This window comes from Alternaria metachromatica (genome assembly GCF_023757995.1).
Source record: "Alternaria metachromatica strain BMP 0045 chromosome Unknown scaffold_6, whole genome shotgun sequence".
NCBI lineage: Eukaryota > Fungi > Ascomycota > Dothideomycetes > Pleosporales > Pleosporaceae > Alternaria > Alternaria metachromatica.
In genome coordinates this window covers 1,226,958-1,246,942 of record NW_026055497.1, presented here as the reverse complement: position 1 = coordinate 1,246,942, position 19,985 = coordinate 1,226,958, and the positions used below count along the sequence as shown (strand labels likewise).

At 54.2% G+C, this 19,985-nt stretch overlaps 6 protein-coding genes across 6 annotated transcripts; all 6 read left to right on the top strand.

Annotated features, from left to right (window-relative positions):
- Window positions 1–50: 50 nt before the first annotated feature.
- J4E83_003978 (uncharacterized protein) lies at window positions 51–1,697 on the top strand (the record flags this gene model as incomplete). The annotated part of the gene is made up of 2 exons (XM_049330910.1): window positions 51–56; window positions 99–1,697. 2 exons carry the CDS (start codon window positions 51–53, stop codon window positions 1,695–1,697), a joined length of 1,605 nt encoding a protein of 534 aa, XP_049190327.1.
- Window positions 1,698–2,253: 556 nt separating this feature from the next.
- On the top strand, window positions 2,254–4,208 carry J4E83_003977 (uncharacterized protein; the record flags this gene model as incomplete). The annotated part of the gene is made up of 3 exons (XM_049330909.1): window positions 2,254–2,510; window positions 2,616–2,632; window positions 2,659–4,208. The coding sequence occupies 3 exons, from the start codon at window positions 2,254–2,256 to the stop codon at window positions 4,206–4,208; spliced, it is 1,824 nt and encodes a 607-aa protein (XP_049190326.1).
- Window positions 4,209–7,031: 2,823 nt separating this feature from the next.
- Window positions 7,032–8,038, top strand: J4E83_003976 (uncharacterized protein; the record flags this gene model as incomplete). The annotated part of the gene is made up of 2 exons (XM_049330908.1): window positions 7,032–7,037; window positions 7,142–8,038. 2 exons carry the CDS (start codon window positions 7,032–7,034, stop codon window positions 8,036–8,038), a joined length of 903 nt encoding a protein of 300 aa, XP_049190325.1.
- Window positions 8,039–9,861: 1,823 nt separating this feature from the next.
- J4E83_003975 (uncharacterized protein) lies at window positions 9,862–12,287 on the top strand (the record flags this gene model as incomplete). Its single annotated transcript, XM_049330907.1, has 6 exons — window positions 9,862–9,944; window positions 10,126–11,320; window positions 11,370–11,630; window positions 11,683–11,812; window positions 11,862–12,136; window positions 12,225–12,287. 6 exons carry the CDS (start codon window positions 9,862–9,864, stop codon window positions 12,285–12,287), a joined length of 2,007 nt encoding a protein of 668 aa, XP_049190324.1.
- Window positions 12,288–12,940: 653 nt separating this feature from the next.
- J4E83_003974 (uncharacterized protein) lies at window positions 12,941–15,427 on the top strand (the record flags this gene model as incomplete). Its single annotated transcript, XM_049330906.1, has 2 exons — window positions 12,941–14,977; window positions 15,032–15,427. 2 exons carry the CDS (start codon window positions 12,941–12,943, stop codon window positions 15,425–15,427), a joined length of 2,433 nt encoding a protein of 810 aa, XP_049190323.1.
- A 3,444-nt stretch (window positions 15,428–18,871) lies between these two features.
- J4E83_003973 (uncharacterized protein) lies at window positions 18,872–19,879 on the top strand (the record flags this gene model as incomplete). Its single annotated transcript, XM_049330905.1, has 2 exons — window positions 18,872–18,961; window positions 19,040–19,879. The coding sequence occupies 2 exons, from the start codon at window positions 18,872–18,874 to the stop codon at window positions 19,877–19,879; spliced, it is 930 nt and encodes a 309-aa protein (XP_049190322.1).
- Between the last annotated feature and the right edge of the window lie 106 nt (window positions 19,880–19,985).

The following is a 19,985-nucleotide window of genomic DNA, read 5'->3' as shown; positions in this document are numbered from 1 at the left end:
GCTCGTCCAGGACGGGCTGTGCTTCGACCAGCTGCAGGCCGAGGCCTGCAATGTACGTCGCATACACGCGCGCGGGAAGCTGGTACTGACGAGCGCAGACGGAGCCGCGCTACAAGTTCGGCAGCGACCACGGACGACCCTATTCGGCGCGCAATGGCAACCTCTTGACCCTCGACAAGGGCATTCCCGCACACGAACTCGCCGCCGAGGCCAACGGCGCTGTCCAAGAACCCCCGCCCAAGAAGACGCTCAAGCGCAAGAAGACGAAGCCGACGAATGGCGTCGAGCCGCGCCCCGAGCCCCAGGTCAACGGCGATGCCATGGACATCGAGCACAACGGCACCACCCATGTGACCAACAGCGTGCGGGCTGAGTCGGAGCCCATGGTCTCGGAAGCCGAGTCGCCCTCGCTTGCTGATATCCCCATATCCACCCTCAGCATCGGCCAGGACGCTGAGATCCAGACCGAGGCCATCGCTGTGGCTGATCTCACTCCCGGCATCGTCTCCATCCCTCCCCCCTCAGACCCTGCCTGTCTTATCGAGCACACGCTATGGGGGCCTATAGACTCCCCTGTACTGCTCGCAGCCGGCAAATCCCTCCTCCAAGTTCACGTTGTGAGCAAAGACCCTGGCCATGAACCCCCTACCCAGCATTTCGACATACCCTTACCCGTCGACAACTTCGACGTCACCGCGCTATGCTGGCATTCCGACAACGAACTCACTGTCTCTGTGCGAGAACAGCGATCCAACGAAGTCGGAGAGAAGATGATGATGGACAAGCTCATCAAGCTTACCGAAGGCGGCCAGGCCTCACAGGTCATCTCCTCCACTGCCGGCCTCATCAACACGCTTCGCTGGAACCCCGAACGAAACTTGCTGCTCTCGATATCAACAGACGGCGAAAAGGGTTCCATCAAGGTGTGGAAGAACGATAGCGACTCTATACCCGCATGGACCGAATTCACCGACACGGCCATATTCGACGCCCACTGGATAAGTGACTCTGCTTTTGTCGTTTGTGGTATCAAGCTCTTCAAGATCTACCAAGTCAACGATTCCCTGACTACCCAGCAAACCCTCGACACTTCAGTAACATGGGAAACAGTCAAGTATGACGCTGCGTCTAGGATCATCGCCGTGCTGGGTATCGAAGACAGGAAGTACTATCTTGGCATCCTCCACCCCAACGACTCGATACAACTACAGGTCCACGAATATCCTGATGAGTACCCCACCGATCTCAGCTTCCGCGTAAAATCAAAGACCAGCCACCTTACGAACGGTTCTTCGCTGCCCTCTGTTCTGCTTGCAACGAGCTCCATGGCTGGTGCAACGCGCATCTGGGACGCAAACGAACCTTTCAAATGCGTCAAATATCTACCTACCACGGATGGTACGCAGGCCTTTAAGATTGCTTTCTCTCCAGACGGGTCGCTCTTAGCTGCTGCAGGCCCCGATGCCGTCACTGTTTGGGATGTAGAAAAGAGAGATGTACCAATTGCCTCGTGGCGCGCCAGTGAAACTCCCAGCGACAAATGGAACCCGGCCATAGACGGAGAGTACAGTCTTGGTTGGGAGCCAGATAGTTCTAGGTTATCTATCGCTCTTGGAAATCAGGTATGCAAAATGCGAAGAGAAGATTTCCAATTGCTTACACTACTACAGATTGCTATCGTCACGGTTCCGAGGTAGTACCGGGGATCGTCTATGGAACAAACTCAATTGCAGCTCTGCGGTACAACTATCGCGCCGCTCATCGCAGGGGTTTCTCAGCTGTATTGCACAGGACGGATAGAAAACTATCCAGAGCCGAACGCGCAAGTCTTCACGGGGACATTCCGCGAAGTCACTAAGAGCGCGTTGCGGGATGCAGCGGGACGCATGTGGAGGTCCGGGGTGGCGCCTCGGCCGACACAGATGCGGAGGCTGTCGCGCTCTGATAGGCTAAGCCTAGCGGTGGAACCCCAGGCCGTCTGCTGAATCCGACTGGTAACTCGACGTCTCGCTAACGCTCCGCCTACTGCTTCGGCACTTGTATCATACGGCCAACCCTGACGATGGTGAGGGGTGTAGGTGGCCGTACTTATAACGGTTCTCTGTCGCCATTTTGCGGCCAACATCATCTGGATCGTTTCTGTCATACTCTATACTACCACCTACGCTGGCCAGTCTAGCCTCTGAATAAACCATTTAATTTGGATACACGTCGCGCAATTACTCCTATTGTGTAACTCGTTCTTTCTTGACGATGTCGGCAGTACCTAACCTTCCTATCGACGCGCCTGGCATTTCCATTAACGAGGATGCCAATGGGCTTTCAGCGAAGCCGCCTTTCAAGCTCAACGATGCGCCTGTGGAAAACTTGCGACGTCTGAGAGTTGTTGTTATCGGTGCTGGATACTCGGGCATCTATTGCGGCATTCGCATTCCAGAGAGATTGAGAAATGTCGATCTTGTCATCTATGAGAAGAATGGCGGCGTTGGAGGGACTTGGTACGAGAACAGGTAAGCATTTCTTCTGTGACTAACCAAGGTCTTCTTACTGTTTCGCAGTGCATTCACTGACTTGATCGCAGATATCCCGGTTGCGCATGCGACATACCATGTAAGCAAGCTTGAACTTACGAGTACAACCACGGCTAATAATCTACAGCTCACTCATACCAGTATACGTTCCAACCGAACCCGAACTGGTCGTCGCTCTATGCCCCGTCTGCGGAGATTCAATCTTACCTCCAAGACGTAGCGCACAAGTACTCCGCGGATCGCTTCATCAAGCTACGCCATGAGATTCAGGCATGCCACTGGGATGGCAAGACTGCGAAGTGGAACATCACAGTGAAGAATCTCGACACAGGAGATGTGCTACAGGACAAGGCCGACGTACTTGTTTCAGGGAGGGGTGGTTTGAACACACCATCTTGGCCTGAGATAAAGGGCTTTGAGACGTTCAAAGGCGAGGTCATGCATTCGGCAGTCTGGAATCAAGCCTACGACTTCAACAACAAGCGAGTAGGCGTCATCGGTTCTGGTTCCTCCTCCATCCAGATTGTCCCGTCGCTGCAGCGTCTACCAGGTACTCATATTAGTACCTTTGTGCGTAGTAAGACGTGGATCTCGCCTCCCTTCGGCCAACAGCTATGGGACAAGTACGGTTTCAATGGTTCGACGATTCCCCCAGAGCTTCGCGATCGTTTCGCGAACGATCCAGAATATTACCACAAGTTCAGGCTTTCAGTCGAGGAAGATGGAAACAGCATCCATGCTGTTACCATGAAAGGGACTGAGTTACAAAAGGGCGCAAAGGATATGTTCCATCAGCACATGAAAGAGAGGCTGAAGAGCAAGCCTGAGATCTTCGAAGCACTCTTACCCTCCTTCTCCCCAGGGTGCCGTCGGTTGACGCCTGGTCCAGGCTATCTCGAAGCCTTGACGCAACCCAATGTCGACTTCGTCACATCGCCCATAACACACATCTCCGAATCCGCAATCCACACAGCCGACGGAAAAACGCACGAAATCGACGTTCTCGTGTGTGCCACAGGCTTCAAAGCCTCAGCCCCACCTCCGTTCCCCCTAACCGGCAGCAACGGCCTGCCACTTGCTAAAAGGTGGGAGGACCGCGCCGTAAACTACCTCTCACACTCCGTATCTGGCTTCCCCAATCTCTTCACCATGCTCGGTCCCAACGCCGCAATCGGCTCCGGCAGCCTGACGTGCATGATCGAGACCCTAGGCGACTACATCATCAAAGCAATCCGCAAGATCCAAAAAGAAAACATCGCAGCCATGGTTGTCAAGGAAGCGCGCGAGAAGGACTTCATCGAATACGTCGACGCCTACTTCCAGGGCACTGTCTTCGCCGACGAATGCCGAAGTTGGTACAAGAACAAGGGGACGGGCGAGGTCGTTGGGCTCTGGCCAGGAAGTACGTTGCATTGTGTTGAGACGATGAGGAGTCCGAGGTGGGAAGACTTCGACTATATTTATTTGGATGAGCTCGAGGGACAGAGTGACGGTACAGAGCTACATGGTGTGGGGAAGACGAGCAACAGGTTGGCTTGGTTGGGCAATGGGTGGACTAGTGCGCAGACGGAGGGCAAACACTTGGCGTGGTATTTGTACCCCGAATTTATGGAGAAGCCTGTTTCGCCACTGCCGGAGGAGAAGGAGACGTATGCTATTAGGCCGTTTTCTTATTGAGGGAAGGTGGAGAGCAATGGCGGTTACTTGACAACGTCAAGCCAGTCGACACTTGCAAATTTGATCAACATTGAAGCTGATCTTTTCTATGAACAACGATTACGGCAGGCCGTCCCGCAATGCACATGAACCGCCATATTCTTGGCATACATATCGCTCACTCTGACGGACGAGGCTAGCTACTCACTAAGTTCAATCTTTTGCGCAGCATTTCTGTTCAAGGGCGCAGTAAAATACAAGATCGTCTTCTCTCCCGTTCATTCAGACTATTTATACACTCCACCCTTACAACGGACCCAGTTTCTCAGCATAGCTCCTGAGGTTCGCACAAGGCTGAGAACGCCTCGTGCTTTGCCAAGAACATGTGGCTGGAGGAGAAGATGCACGGTGCGAGTATCATTGGGTAAAGTACAGATCTTGACGTCGAGAGGATCGTCTGCGGCATGTCCGCTGCATCTGTTGAGGGGGCCGATGCTCGTTACCAGGCTGTGGGAGAAGACGGAGAAGATGTATTTTAGCTACCGAAGGTGCTCAGTAAATCCGGCCTTTCTTGTATCTTCCCGATCTCTGTTTACCGTCTGCTAAGTAGGGGACGACTCATTATCGTGCTGCCCATAATGCCTTCATACGTCTGGCTCGCATGCCTTCTCACAATCATCACACACACCACCGCACAATCAGACAGCGACAGATGCGAAGGCAACACCACCACCTACCACGACTTCAACCTCACCGTGCCCTTCCAAAACCTCTGCGGGAAAGACATTGGCGCCAAAGTCGACTTCCTCGATCCCACCTTCGAAGAAACTTGGTCCGATTGCATGGGTCGCTGCGTCAAGAAAGAGCCGCTGTGCTACGGCTTCGATTTTCGACCTCTCGGCGCGACAGAATTCGAAAATTGTTGGCTCATGAACGCTACGTTTGATGCGGCGACGGCTGTGTATCCCGGGTTTGCGATTGATGCGGCGATGTTGGCACCGGATTTGGTAGAGGGGTTGGATAAAGATTGTGAGACACTGGGCCTTCGAGGGTGCTTCCTGAAGAACGGGAGATTGGAGAAGGTGACGGGTATGTTTCCATAATCCCCATGAGCAACAAAGCAATCGCTAACAATCGACATGGATAGCTTCCTCGACTTCCCCAACCTCGACGCCGTCAAATACCTCAACCAACACAGACGCAGCTTCCACCAACTCAAAGAGTCTTTCCAACGGCGCAAAGGGAGGAATCGCAGCCGGCATCGTGGCTTTGGCGGTGTTAGTAGCCCTGATCATCGCCTTTGTATGTATCAGGCGACGCAAACAAAGAGCGCGGGGTTATAGCTCCGATGAAAGCGCAGCTGAAGTCTCAGCTCACCATCAGATTGTGGAGATGCTGGCCCACAAAGGATCGTACAGCACAGCAGAACTTCCATGCCAAGAAACCGCACAAGAACTTGAAGGTACCGAAGGTGCCAAAGTACCCATACCAACAAGCGAACTCGAGGGAAGTTCACCAGAAAAACCAGAAACAAGGTTTGAAGAAGTGGTGGTGGTGGACGCTAGAACACATAGACCCTGCCCTTGCCCGCCGGCAACCTGGATTTGAGAAATGGCATGTGCAAACCTCCCTCTTTCCCCATTTAACCACCACGTGCCGTGACATCTCCCCGCCCGCCTCTCAAACAACCACCAACAAGTGAGACACCCGCAATCTAAAACCAATCCTGCCCTGCACAACGCGGACAACCCTTACCTAGGCTGTGCAAACAAGAACAAGGCTGCGCACAGCCGCCCTTATCCACACATGCATCCCCAGGCCCCCAAACAACAAAACAGCCGCCGCCCTAGCGCAACAAATGGATCGCCGTATCCGCGCACTCATACTGGGACTGGTTTGCTTACTCCTACCCTTGCGCCCCACGTTACGCCGTCCTAATAGTGGGAAGCTGCACAATCATGACAAGGCGTCTGGCTTGATTGCCCGTACGACAGTAAGCAACAAAGCGTGTGTCTGGGAGTTGGGTAGTTGGAAGGATTCGGGGTTTGGGTTGCTGCAGTGCGTGAGGCGGAGTGCGGCGTGCCTTGTAGGATGCTGCGGCTGAGCTGGAAGCCTGATCGGCTTATACGATGGGGTTGTCTTTGTTCATAGGTGGCCTTGAGGCTGGAGAGGTTTGTTTCGATTTCTGATCTTTTTCTCTCTTTTTCGCCTTTTGCCCGTTGGATTCGTGGTTGAAGTGCAGCCTTGGGTTTGGCTCGATATACCTGGGTACTGTAAAGATGCTACCTTTTATCCGGAGTTTCACGACCACCGCGTTTGACGACGATCTACCGCGATGTACTCCTTGGTTTCCAGGATGTGAGAAATTTGGCGCGAGTACCTCAGAGACGGACGGGACAAGTACCGCACAAACGGAGGGGATTGGTTTCGCTCTGACAAGGACGCCGGGTGGATGGGGGATTTCTCCATCCGATGGCATTTCGGACATACAGCCATCACCTACCTTTGATGGCTTTGGCTCTAGCATCACACAACTTGCCGAACCTAGCACCCAGCCCACCTTCACGAGCTTAGGATTGCAAACGCCCTCAATCATAAGAACATCAATATCAACCTCGCGAAGCCAGACTGCCTCACCCAGCCAACTAACATCCGTAACGACGCAAGATCCAAGTCAGGCAACGGTCGCGACCCTGGCAGGAGTAGCAGCTGGCGACGAGACGAAGGGATTGAGCGCTGGTGCAGTAACGGGTATTGCCATCGGAACATTCATCATTGGCGCAGCAATCGCATTCGCCGCCGCCTTCTTCCTCTTCAGGCAGCGGAATAAACACAAGAATACAAATGTCAGTACGAAAGATTACCCAAGCTATGCCGACTCCGCGCCCGATCTAGGAATGATGCAACATAAAGGTGTCGGCAGTCTAGGAGGGCGGCACAGCCCATATGTACAGGTATCGCAAACACCTATGCCAGCGACGCCCACTACTGCATTATCTCCTCCGATGATAACGCCCGCCGCCGTGGCAAACGAATCGTCCAAGGATGTTACCTCGTTCTTACCCCCTGCAGCAGACGATGACGAAGTGTGGAACGGCGTGTCGCACTTGTTCAGCATGATGCATGAGCATATCGACCAGTTCTACCGCGACGTACATGCCTGTATCACTCCGAGTATGGAACCTTCAATCGCCAAGTTCGGTATCAAAGACGTGGACATGGCGGAACTCTTGCAAGAATGTTCGAGTCCAACTGCGGCACTCAAGCATGCGCTCGTAGCATACGTACTGGGTATAACAGGGCCAAAGCAAAAAGAAGACAGGGAAGGCACATTATTTCCAGAAGAGCTGGCGCACGTCGCCAATGGCGCCGACGTTGGATCAGGTAAACCTCCATCCCTACCCCTCGATCCACGGAAGGCATTAAGCTCACACCCAATCCTAGATCCCGACTTCATAGCCGCCACCTCTCTCCGCCGCCGCGTCTCCGTCTACCTCTACAGCACCATAACCGGGTACCCGAACCGACGCAAATCCTGGATGGCACAGTCTGAAACACGCGAAGCAGCCGAACACTTCTCGCTTACCTTCTTCCCTTGGGCGAATCCTACGTCTAGCGATCAGGATCGAGATGAGGATCTTGCTCGGATTATTACGGATACGCTGACGGTGAGGATATGGTTGTTTGGGCAGTTGGATACGTATGAGTTTGAGTGGGAAGGGGTGGGAGAGAGGGGGATTGTGATTAATCCCGAGTTGGTGAAGAGGAAATGGAGGAGTGATAGTAGAGATGGGGGTGGGGATGGGGATGTGGTGGTACATGTAGTGGATGGGACTGTTGTTGCTATGTAGACTGGATGAATACATGCCCATCTTTTCGCCATTAGGCCGCGAAGTTCCGTTTGACGCGAGACACGGCTACTACGGCTTGGGTCTTCGCCAGAGTTGAGACCAGTCTCCGGGCATGCAGGCCGTTTCTTGATCCCGATGCGAATCCATAGAGTTGATTCATTTAAGGAGGCACAGTAGACTCATCGAGCCCTACAGATATTTGGTTTGGCTATTGCTCTCCTGCGGGGCCCCGCAATGATAATGCTCCAACTAATACGTCTCTGTAAGTCGTTATTGGTTGGCATCTGCTTCAGCGTGCCCAGACCTGCCAACATCAGCCAATACGGCATGCCGGTAGCTATGACGACGGCTGTTTGAACGCCAAGATGTGTATGGATGGTCGCATCGCGATCACTGTGTTGATCGCACGTTAGACCCTACAGTAAACTGCATTACACATCTGAGCATGTGCACGAAGACATGCGCGCAAAGGCGTTCTCTCAAAGGGCGTTCGCATGGGCTGTCAGCCGAGGACGGAACATATTACCCTCTCGCACGGTGAAAGCTTAGCGCGAACTGCACACAAAACACACCCACAACAACTAGCTCTTGTAAGTAATCCAGCACGCCATGCAAAAGTGTCCACAGTAAAGGACCAGCTAGCACAGACAAGCGGGAACAGATATGGCGACCAGCCCAACGGTAACAATTGCCGGTGCCTCGGATGGGTCCTGCGTCCCTCTTCCCCACGCCCGAAAGCTGATGCTTGCAGGCATCGCGTGGTCAGGCCCATTCTTTGCAAAGGAACATGCGATCAGCTCCACAACCTGCCAGATATGTAGAACTTGTACTCTTGACAGTCTGGTCACAATGGTGTGCTTGGGGCTTGTGTGGTGTCATACCAAGAGCTTTGTAGGAGGGTTCGGCACCTTTGTAGCCGAGCTTGTAGCTTACGGGAGAGCTCCTGCTTTTCGACACTGCCCAGGTGATGACAGTTTTGCAAGTCATTATAGGCCGACTGCGCCGCTTGAATTCGGGCAATTGCGTACGGCCGGGAGATATTGTGCGGTCGCGAAGTTGCGGGCCGGCTGCCTGCCGAAGCTGTTTTCCTCAGGGTCAAGCATGGATATCTAGGTACATGGTGATGGTGAATAAGTGCCCGCCCTGATGGGCCAACATGTCGCTGCGCGCGTTTACAGCATGTGAAGCAGGGCAAATTGAATGTCGCCAATTATTGGCAGTCAAGCAGATTGACGGCGGATCGGCACAGCAGTACAGTCTGACTGGCGTGGTGTGCTAGTGATCCGGAGAAACGGAGGGCATCACAGGATGCTATCCGTATTGGATCATGGTGCCGCCCACGGAATGGTTGTGGGCCCAGACAGAAGCCAGCAATAAGCTGTTCGTCATATTCCAGTCCCCGCAGCGAAGGCACGCGAGGGGTAAGGCTACATCACCAACGCCCTGCTAGAGTCGCAGCTCATAAGAGTGCCGTTCGCCCATCTCGTGCTCTGCATTACAAACTCCCTCTCCCAACCGCGTCGCCTCAATCTCGAACCTTGAACAGCCACGCGAAGCTCCACTTAAGCAGCTATTTCCCGAACATTCACCAACTTCACTCCGGCCCCTGCGGCAATCAAGCGTACCGCCGACCCCTTTACCCGGAATTGAGACATATAACTGTTCTGGACAATCCGTCCGTCTCTGACCTGCGATCCTGCCAGACTACGCTTCCACGCTGGTGAAGCTGCTGAACTGTCCTCGTCGCGAAATTGCAGCGCGCCGAAGCCGAGCTCCTTTGCCCCGCCAGCCAGGCTAAATAATCCACATCGACCAGCCCAGACATGTCTGAAGGAGACGTCAAGCCGCCCGTCGTGGCCGAAGCCCACCAGGTGGACACATTCCATGTTCCCAAGGCGTTTTACGAGTGAGTCTCTCTGTTTGTTTGGTCATTGCATCATGCACCAAGCCAATGACAGCTGCGGCGTCATCCAAGCTCCAGAGCTCGCGGGTGGGCGGGGTGACCCCGCGCCGCCGAGCGTTTGGCCGACCACCAGATCGCGATCGCACCCAGACGAGAGCCCGGCACGCAGCTAACGCGCGCACAGCAAGCACCCGCACTCGAAACCGCATCTTGAGAACCTCGAAGAGTACCAGAAGCTGTACAAGGAGTCCATCACCGACCCAAAAGCTTTCTGGGGCCGACTCGCGCGCGAACTGCTCACGTGGGAGCGCGATTTCCAGACCGTGTCCTCGGGTAGCTTCGAACACGGCGATGTCGCGTGGTTCGCCGAGGGCAGACTGAATGCCAGCTACAACTGCGTCGACCGCCATGCCTTCAAGGACCCCAACAAGCCTGCCATCATCTACGAGGCCGACGACGCGGGCGATGGCCGCATCATCACATACGGAGAACTCCTCCGCCAGGTCTCGAAGCTGGCTTACACACTGAAGGAGATGGGCGTGAGGAAGGGCGACACCGTTGCTCTATATCTGCCTATGATTCCAGAGGCCGTCATCTCCTTCTTGGCCTGCACACGTATCGGTGCCGTCCACTCGGTTGTCTTCGCAGGCTTCTCGTCTGACTCGCTACGCGACCGTATCATCGACGCTGAGTGCAAGGTCGTCATCACCACCGACGAGGGCAAGCGTGGCGGCAAGACCATCAGCACAAAGAAGATTGTCGACGATGCTCTCAAGCAATGTCCCGGCATCAGCCACTGCCTGGTCTACAAGCGCACCGGCGCCGAGGTTCCCTGGACCAAGGGTCGCGACTGGTGGTGGCACGAGGAGGTGGAGAAGTACCCCAACTACATTGCGCCAGAGTCGATGAACTCGGAAGACCCTCTGTTCTTGCTCTACACCTCAGGGTCCACCGGCAAGCCCAAGGGTGTCATGCACACAACCGCAGGCTACCTCCTCGGCGCAGCAGCAACCGGAAAGTACGTCTTCGACATCCACGACAACGACGTCTTCTTCTGCGGTGGTGATGTGGGCTGGATCACAGGACACACCTATGTCGTATACGCCCCTCTGCTGCTTGGTGTGGCTACCGTTGTCTTCGAAGGCACACCCGCCTACCCCAACTTCTCGCGCTACTGGGACATCGTCGACAAGTACAACGTCAGCCAGTTCTACGTCGCCCCCACTGCGCTGCGGCTGCTCAAGCGTGCGGGTGACGAGCACGTCAAGCACAAGATGAAGAACCTCAGGATTCTCGGATCTGTTGGTGAGCCAATTGCCGCCGAGGTCTGGAAGTGGTACTTTGAGATTGTCGGAAAGGAGGAGGCACACGTTGTTGATGTGAGTTGCGGCTGAGTACGCCCATAGACATTGTTGCTGACTGAGACAGACTTACTGGCAAACTGAGACTGGCTCCCACGTCATCTCACCCATGGGAGGCATCACACCCACGAAGCCCGGATCCGCATCTTTGCCATTCTTCGGTATCGAGCCTGCGATCATCGACCCCGTGTCTGGCGAGGAGATTCACGGCAACGATGTCGAGGGTGTACTGGCCTTCAAACAGCCGTGGCCCAGCATGGCCCGCACAGTTTGGGGAGCACACAAGCGATACATGGACACATACCTGAACGTATACAAGGGCTACTACGTGAGTTTGGGCAAGCTGATTACTTACATGCAAATTCTAATAATATCTGCAGTTCACTGGAGATGGTGCCGGACGTGACCACGAGGGCTATTACTGGATCCGCGGACGTGTTGATGATGTTGTCAACGTCTCGGGTCACAGGCTCTCTACCGCTGAGATCGAAGCCGCGCTTATCGAGCACCGTACGTTATGTCCGAAAGTCCGATATGCAAGTTGCTGACGGTTGCGCAGACCAAGTGGCTGAGGCCGCCGTGGTGGGTATCAATGACGAACTGACAGGCCAAGCCGTCAACGCTTTTGTAGCGCTGAAGGACGGCACAGAGTCAAGTGACCAAGTGAAGAAGGACTTGGTGATGCAAGTGCGCAAGTCGATTGGACCGTTTGCGGCACCGAAGGCCATTTTTGTGGTGCCAGATCTGCCAAAGACGCGATCCGGCAAGATCATGCGCCGTATCATGCGCAAGATCTTGGCGGGAGAAGAGGACCAGTTGGGCGACATTACAACAGTAAGTCTGAGTTTTGCCAATATTTCTGTCTTGTTGACGGCGATGACGCGTACTTGGTGGGATGATGTTTACTAACGCCTCCCGACAGCTTTCGGATCCGTCGGTAGTCGACAAGATCATCGATATTGTGCACCAGTCTAAGAAGAAATAAACAGCTCGACTTGGCTCGGGTGGGCGTGGTTGCCATGGGAGGGAAGCATACGAAGCTCTGCTAGTGTGGTGGGGAGGAACTCAGTCGCGCTTGGAGGGAACAAGCGCCGAGCAATGGCAGTCCTATAGTGAGACGCAGGCAGTATGCGCGCTGAGGCATGACCATGCTGTGTTTGTTTGGGCGGCCGCTGAGCGCGCCTCTATGTTTAGTACGGATATAGTACGAATATGCAGCCGCTAGGTTCACGTTGACTGGAATTTTTGTGCATCCGGCTGTTCCTGCGTGGAGCAACGCGACGACAAACGCGCGAATAGCGGCGCAACGGCGTATACAGATACGAAGCAGAGCAGTCTACGGCGCAGAGGTGCAGGCAGGGTGGATAGTTTCATTCGTGTCGCGCCCAGACCCCCTCGCTGTCCGCTTGCCGGCCGCCAAGACGGTGGCTGGCCCTTCTGCACAGCCCCCCTGTAGACGATTACGACTCTCCATTATCGCTCGCCATCGTTCATCCAGCGTATAGCCTTTCGCCTCTACTAGCGTTTCTTCTGTATACACGTACTTTGCCTACCCATGTCTCTCGTTGCGTTGTCGTAGCTTTCGCTTTTCACCACCCTCCCCTTCGTCTCCTGAGCGGAGAAGCACCGCCACACGAGATGCGCATCTTTGGGAGTCTCCGGGCCGCCATCACCATCGGCCTCGCCACCATAACAGCCGCCTCATCGCACGCCCGCCCACCATTGCAGAGCATTGCGCTCGCTAAGAATGCCGACATCCTCACACAAACACACCGCGTGACTGCCGTCTCGTCGTTCGACCTCGCTTTCGATGTCTCCGGCAAGCGCATCCGCCTGCGCCTCGAGCCCAACCACGACCTCTTCGTAGACGGCGGCCGCATCACACACCTCAACACCGACGGGTCAATAGCGCGGGAAGAGCCGATTGAGCGATTGCGACACAAAGTCTACAAGGGCACAGCATGGTTGAAGAGGGGGAACCGCTGGGACCAGGTCGGCTGGGCCCGCATAGGGATACGCAAGGACGGGCTGGAACCGCTATTCGAGGGCACCTTCACCGTAGACCACGACCACCACCATGTCAAGACGGCGACGAACTACAAGTCGGTGCGGACAGCCGACGACCCAGACGTTGACCTGCGCGACAAGGAATACATGGTCGTTTACCGCGATTCGGACATGAAGAACTCTGCCGACAACGACGAGGAGCGCATGGAACTGAGGAAGCGGGCAGACAGCGTCAAATGCCCCTCAGATGAGCTGCTCTTCAACACGCAGGCAGACCACCCGGTCTTTGCTAGCATGCGCGCCCGCGACGTCTCACCCGCCATGTCTCCATCACTCATAGGTGCCATGTTCAAGCGACAAGACGACTACCAGCCCGGAGGTAACGGTGCAGGTGTCGACCTTTCTTCAACCATTGGCAGTACGGCCGGATGCCCCGGCACGCGCAAGGTCGCCCTCGTCGGTGTGGCCGCCGACTGCACCTATGTCCGCTCCTTCAACGGTGACAAGAACGCGACGCAGACCAACATCATTGACGCCATGAACTCGGCTTCTGAGCTGTTTGAGAGTACCTTCAACATCTCCCTCGGCTTGGCCAATCTGCTCATCACGGAACCTGAATGCCCGACACAGCAACAGCAGGCGACACCATGGAACCAAGACTGCAGCGGCAGCATTACTATCCAAGACCGTCTGAACCAGTTTTCCACATGGAGGGGCCAGCAGAACGATCAATACTCACACTGGACATTGCTATCTACCTGTAACACCGGATCCGCCGTTGGACTGGCTTGGCTTGGACAAGCCTGCACTACAGGCTCTCAGGACAACAGCGGAAACGCTGGCGAGCAAGTCGCTGGTGCCAACGTTGTTATCAAAACTCAATCCGAGTGGCAGGTCATTGCTCACGAGACGGGACACACTTACGGTGCTGTGCACGACTGCACGTCGCAATCCTGCGCAAACAGCGACCTGGTCAGCGCACAACAATGCTGCCCCCTCAGCCAAGGCAAATGCGACGCCGGAGGCGGCTTCATCATGAACCCTTCGACTTCCGAAGGCATTTCCCGCTTTTCCGCTTGCTCTATTGGAAACATCTGCTCTGCGCTCGGACGCAACAGTGTCAAGTCTCAGTGTCTTACCAACAACCGCGATGTCGCTCTTCTTACTGGTCCAAACTGCGGCAACGGTATCGTTGAAGACGGCGAGCAGTGCGACTGCGGTGGCGCCTCAGGCTGTGAGGGCAACAAATGTTGTAACCCCGACACCTGCCAGTTCATCAATAACGCCGTGTGCGACGATTCCAACGAAGACTGCTGCCGCGACTGCGGTTTCGCTCCTGCCACCACCGTCTGCCGCGCTTCCGTTGGCGAGTGCGATCCACAAGAGACGTGCACTGGAAGTTCGCCATACTGCCCCGAGGACAAGACCAAGCAGGATGGCTCAGACTGTGGTGATGGCCTCAGCTGTGCGTCCGGACAGTGCACGAGCAGAGACATGCAGTGCAAGACCATCATGGGTAGCTACACAAAGGGCAACGACACGTATGCCTGCGACAACAGCAACTGCATGATCAGCTGCGCAAGCCCAGAATTCGGAGCTAGATGCTATGGAATTCAGCAAAACTTCCTCGACGGAACAAGTTGTACCGGTGGAGGTCAATGCAGTAACGTAAGTTCTCCTCGACTACTCTCCTACCTCAGTTCAAACACTAACACATCACAGGGTGTCTGCGAAGGCGGCTCCGTCGGCAAAGAAATCACCACCTGGATCCAGCGCCACCTCCCCCTCGTCATCGGTCTCGCAGCCGGAATCGGCGGCGCCCTCCTCCTCTGCATCTTCTGCTGCTGCCTGCGCTCCTACCGCCGTCGCTCTAAACTCAAGAAATACGCTCAGGCTCCCCCGCCGATGCCTTACCAATCCGGTGGCAGCTCGAGGAGGAACCGAAGCGGACCTATGGGCCCTCCTCCCATGGGCCAATATAACAACGGTTATCCTCCTCCGCAGGGACCGCCACCACCAAACGGTGCAGCGGCGCCGTGGCAACCAAATCCGCATGCGCCACAGGGCAATGTGCCCATGCCGCCGCCGGTGCATAGGAGTAGTGTGCGGTATGCGTAAGCTATTCGTTTTTTTTTCTTGTTTTGTTTGAAAGGACTATATCACGGTCATTTACACCCCCGGCATTGGAAGCTGAAGGGATTTGGGCGAATTCTTGCATCGTTAGCGGCGTTTATCCATACTTTTGTTTCGTTTGTGTGATTCTTAGTGGTATGGTGGTGGAAAGCCTGCCGTTTTTTGCATTAGGGATTGGGAGGAGGGATGGATAGGGTGGTAGGAGGTAGGAGAGGATGTTGGTGTAGATGGAGTGGAAAGACAGAATATATCCCTCTTTGTGTGCATGTTCTGTCTTTTATATTTCGGTCATCGCGTATCAGTGTGTTCGTGAATTGCGCGACTGGAGTTGAGCGTTTTCGCTCCAGCCTCAGGCAGCTAATGGGTCCAAGCGTTCGTGTCCTGCCTGCGCCTTCCAGCCTCCATGCGACCTGCCACACCACTTTCTCGCCAACCCCGCACCAAGGCCTGTATGAATCTCTTATCAGCGTTGCGCGTCCTGCACGCGATACCGCTGGAATATGTGGATGACTACGGATCGAACATGCAGCCACACTCCTGCCGTTGTACCGATGTATGAAGTCTAACCAGTTTGGCCTGGAATACATCAATACGAACGAGGCTGAAAATGCACAGCCGCGGCTATGGCAGGCTGCAACTTTCGTTAAAAGTGTCGAACCGCCCCGCTTACTTATGACATGTTCACGCCAGTTATTATCGAACACTCGTCGTGTCCTGGACGAAATATCACAAGCCTGAAACGCGATGGCAAGCCCCCATGTTCCGATTCGCCCTCACAGCTGCAAACATTGTCAGCGGATCGTGCTCCGGAAGGAAAATATCACGCAGTTGCCATGTTTAATCAAAATCCCGCATACCATAGCCGAGATCCGACAAGCCGCAGAAGATCAATGCGAGCTCATACTTTGCTTTGCCGCTGCTTTGATGACGTCGCATATGCTACACTGCTCTGGATGCCCCGGCTGTATAGGTCACCGGCGTCGGCATAGGAGCATGCTGTTTGGGCGCGAGCACTCGATAAGTGGACGATATTGTCTCCGTCTTTCAGCAGCAGAGTACCCTCCCAAGAAACGTCTTCCGATGCTCGATTTTTGGCACTATAGCCAACTTGGTGGAAAGGACGAGGGTTATGTTAAGATGGTACCTATTGGAGTAACAGGTACGCCAATCCATATACGTCCCTGGCACATTCTTATCAGAACGACGATAGGTGAAGCTGCTAGTGAGCTAAACACAATCACCAAAGGATGGTACAACGCAGATGTAGCCTCCAAGTCAAATTTGGCCGTAATGTATCGATGGCTCAAAGAATGTCACTCTTCCCATGCTCTATGCAGGCAGAAGCAAGTCGACTTCGTACCGCGGCGACTTTTACGGATTGAGTCGACCGCAGAAAAAACAACTGTCCGTTTAGTTGAAGACTTGCAGTGTCATCACACTCGATGGGCCGCTTTGAGCTATGTTTGGGGCGGAGTACAAAGCTTTCAAACTACCGCTGCTTCCTTCGCCAGTATGCAGGCGGGGTTTGGAGCACAAGATCTACCACTAACCCTTCGAGATGCTGTCACAGTTTGCATAGCGATGTCTTTGGACTACCTCTGGGTGGATTCACTCTGCATCATTCAGGATGACGACGAAGATCTTGCGCGGGAGCTGGCTTCCATGCCCCAAATTTACCAAAGAGCATGGGTCACTATTTCTGCTTCTACCGCAGCAAGTGTTTCGGAAGGATTCTTGCAGAAACGGTGTTATTCTCATCGTGCACTCCCTATATCGCTGCCATATCTTGCCGATGACGGTTCGGATGCAGGCGAAATCGTATATGTTCGCCATGAGAGTGCCTGCGGAGATGAGACGGAACATATAAACGAACGCGCTTGGACCTATCAAGAGCGACGATTATCTCCTAGAGTCCTTGATTTCAAGCACAATTACGTTGCTTTATACTGCTATGAGGGCAAGCGATGCCAGGGCGGCGGCTCGAAGCGATGGAAGAAAACAAGATCGGGAAAACGTCTTGCAGCAGCTACGCAAGAACAGCGACTCTACCAACCTTTGTCGAGTCATGAAGAACTACCACCCTGGCATGGCATCGTGGACGAATATGCAATACGACAGACCAGTTTCCCGTCTGACAAACTCACAGCACTATCAGCTCTTGCCGATCTGTACAAGCAATTTACAGGTCATACATACATCGCGGGTCTTTGGAAAGAATCCTTGATGAAGGACTTGTGCTGGAGCACTCGCGGAGGCGATATCTTTTGGCGGCCAGATGTATACCGTGCGCCCTCATGGTCATGGGCTGCTGTTGACGTAGCCCGGCCCGCAGGGGCAGTAAGCCACAGCATGTATCATCGGATCGACGACATCATGAAGAATCCAAAAACTACGATTCTGGACTTGGCGATTGAACAAGAGCCGCCCAATACAACTTTTGGCAAGATACACGCTGGGTTCTTGAAGCTAAGGGCGCCTGTACTATGGATCGAATGGCCGTACCACGACGAGTCTATGGCGAGGATGAATTTGAGCCCTTCAGTATCCGTGGAGGTTTTTCGGGATGCCAGAGAGCATGGCCGACTTGATGGGGAAGTCATCCCTGTTTTGGCAGTTTTGTTGATGCAACAAGTACACCCGAGGCGCAATCCTTGCGATGGGCTTGGTAAACATATGTACAATTGGCTTCCCCACAAAGACTATAGCCTCCAATATCAGGCCAGAATTAGGGTTAGGGACAGGGGAAGATTCACTCATCATGGCCTGATGCTCGTAGAGGACCCACCGGGGAAATACCGTCGAATAGGGATGTTTGTATGGGAGATGAACAGAAACCACGCTGAAGACCGTCGTCTTCACGCTCGCTTCAGAGTAAGGACAATAACTATAATATAGTTCTATCAAGGGTATTCTCGCAGTTATGGTACGGTTGCAGGACCTCGCACATGTGAATGCCAGGCATTTGCGGTGGTCGTGAAGAGCAGTACGTCGTATGCTCATGATGCTCACGTCGAAGAAATCTTGGAGAGCTCGAAGCAAGGTATTTGCCATTTCAGCATCCCGTATATACGAAGAAAAATGTCCCTTCGTAGCGGGAGCGGGGTTTTGTCAAAGCTAATCTCCTGACGCGCCACTAACACGCGCCCATTACGACATACTAGCCCACATCTGTACGCGGCTACGATACTGTAAGCCATAATACAGTAAGGGGATCCAATGTATCGGATACCTAGACGAATTGCGCGACAGTGTCGAAATCGAGAATGTCGAACCAGCCGCCCCACTGCGACCACAACTGCCGTGGACCCTGATTAGCGATGAAGTCATCGACGCGACATTTTTAAACACGACGCGTCTCTGAAAGGACGACCACAGTTTTCTTCTTTGATCTAGAAGTCAGAACGAAACCACACGTATCCAACAATCAAGATGTTAGCCCTCACCAGCGCAACAGGCAAACTCGGCAGTGCCGTGCTCAATGCCATCCTCGACAACAAGCTCATCGACCCAAAGGAGCTTGTAGTATGCGCACGTCTCTCTTTCCATTCATCCTCCCCTATTCTCACTCCCAATTCTCGTAACTAACAACCCTCACAGACATCCAGCGACCCTTCCTCCGAGCGCTTCTCCTCCCTCCGCGCCCAATCCATCACCCTCCGCCAGGCCAACTTCGATGACCCCTCCTCTCTCGCCAGCGCATACAAAGGATGCACATCCCTCTTCCTCGTCTCCACGCCCCGCATAGAAATGGACTACAACAACGCGCCCCTCTGGCACGGCCGCGAAGCCCACCACCGCGCCGCCATCGACGCCGCATTGCAAGCAGGCGTGCAGCACATCTACTACACCTCGCTCGGTTTCGCGAACCCCTCTAAAGCCGGTGTCATGCGTGCGCATATCAGGACAGAAGCGTATCTCGCGGACCTGGCGAAGGAAGGGAAGTGCACATACACGGTTTTGAGGGAGGGATTGTACAACGAGAGTTGGCCCTTGTATTTCGGATATTACTTTGGGCTTAAAGAGGAGACGAGGAAGGAAGTCATTGTTGCCGGAGATGGTAACGTGAGCTGGACGAGTATACCCGACATGGCGTTTGGTACGGCGAAAGTCCTTGCAGCGCCGCGCGAGCAATGGGCTGGAAAGACGTTTTATCTGTCGCAGAAGAAAACTCATTCGCTGAGCGATATCGCGCGCATTGTGAGTAAAGTGCGGGGCGAGGAGGTCAAGCTCAAGGTTGTGAGTAGGAAGGAGTATGAAGATTACTATGTGAACGAGAAGGGCATGGAGAGGCCGAGTGTGGAGTGGTGGAGCAGCACGTATGATGCGCTCAAAGACGGCGAATGCGAGATTGATGATGGGACGTTGGAGGCGTTGCTCAAGGAGGCGGGGAGGGCGCCAAAGCCGTTGGAGGAGACGGTTGAGGAGATGTTGAGGTAGGGTAGCAGATAGTAGGATAGTATATACTCATTCTTCATCTTCATGACTAGCGTCTACTCGTACAGCATATACATGCACCATTCTTCTCTACCAGCTCATCCACTTC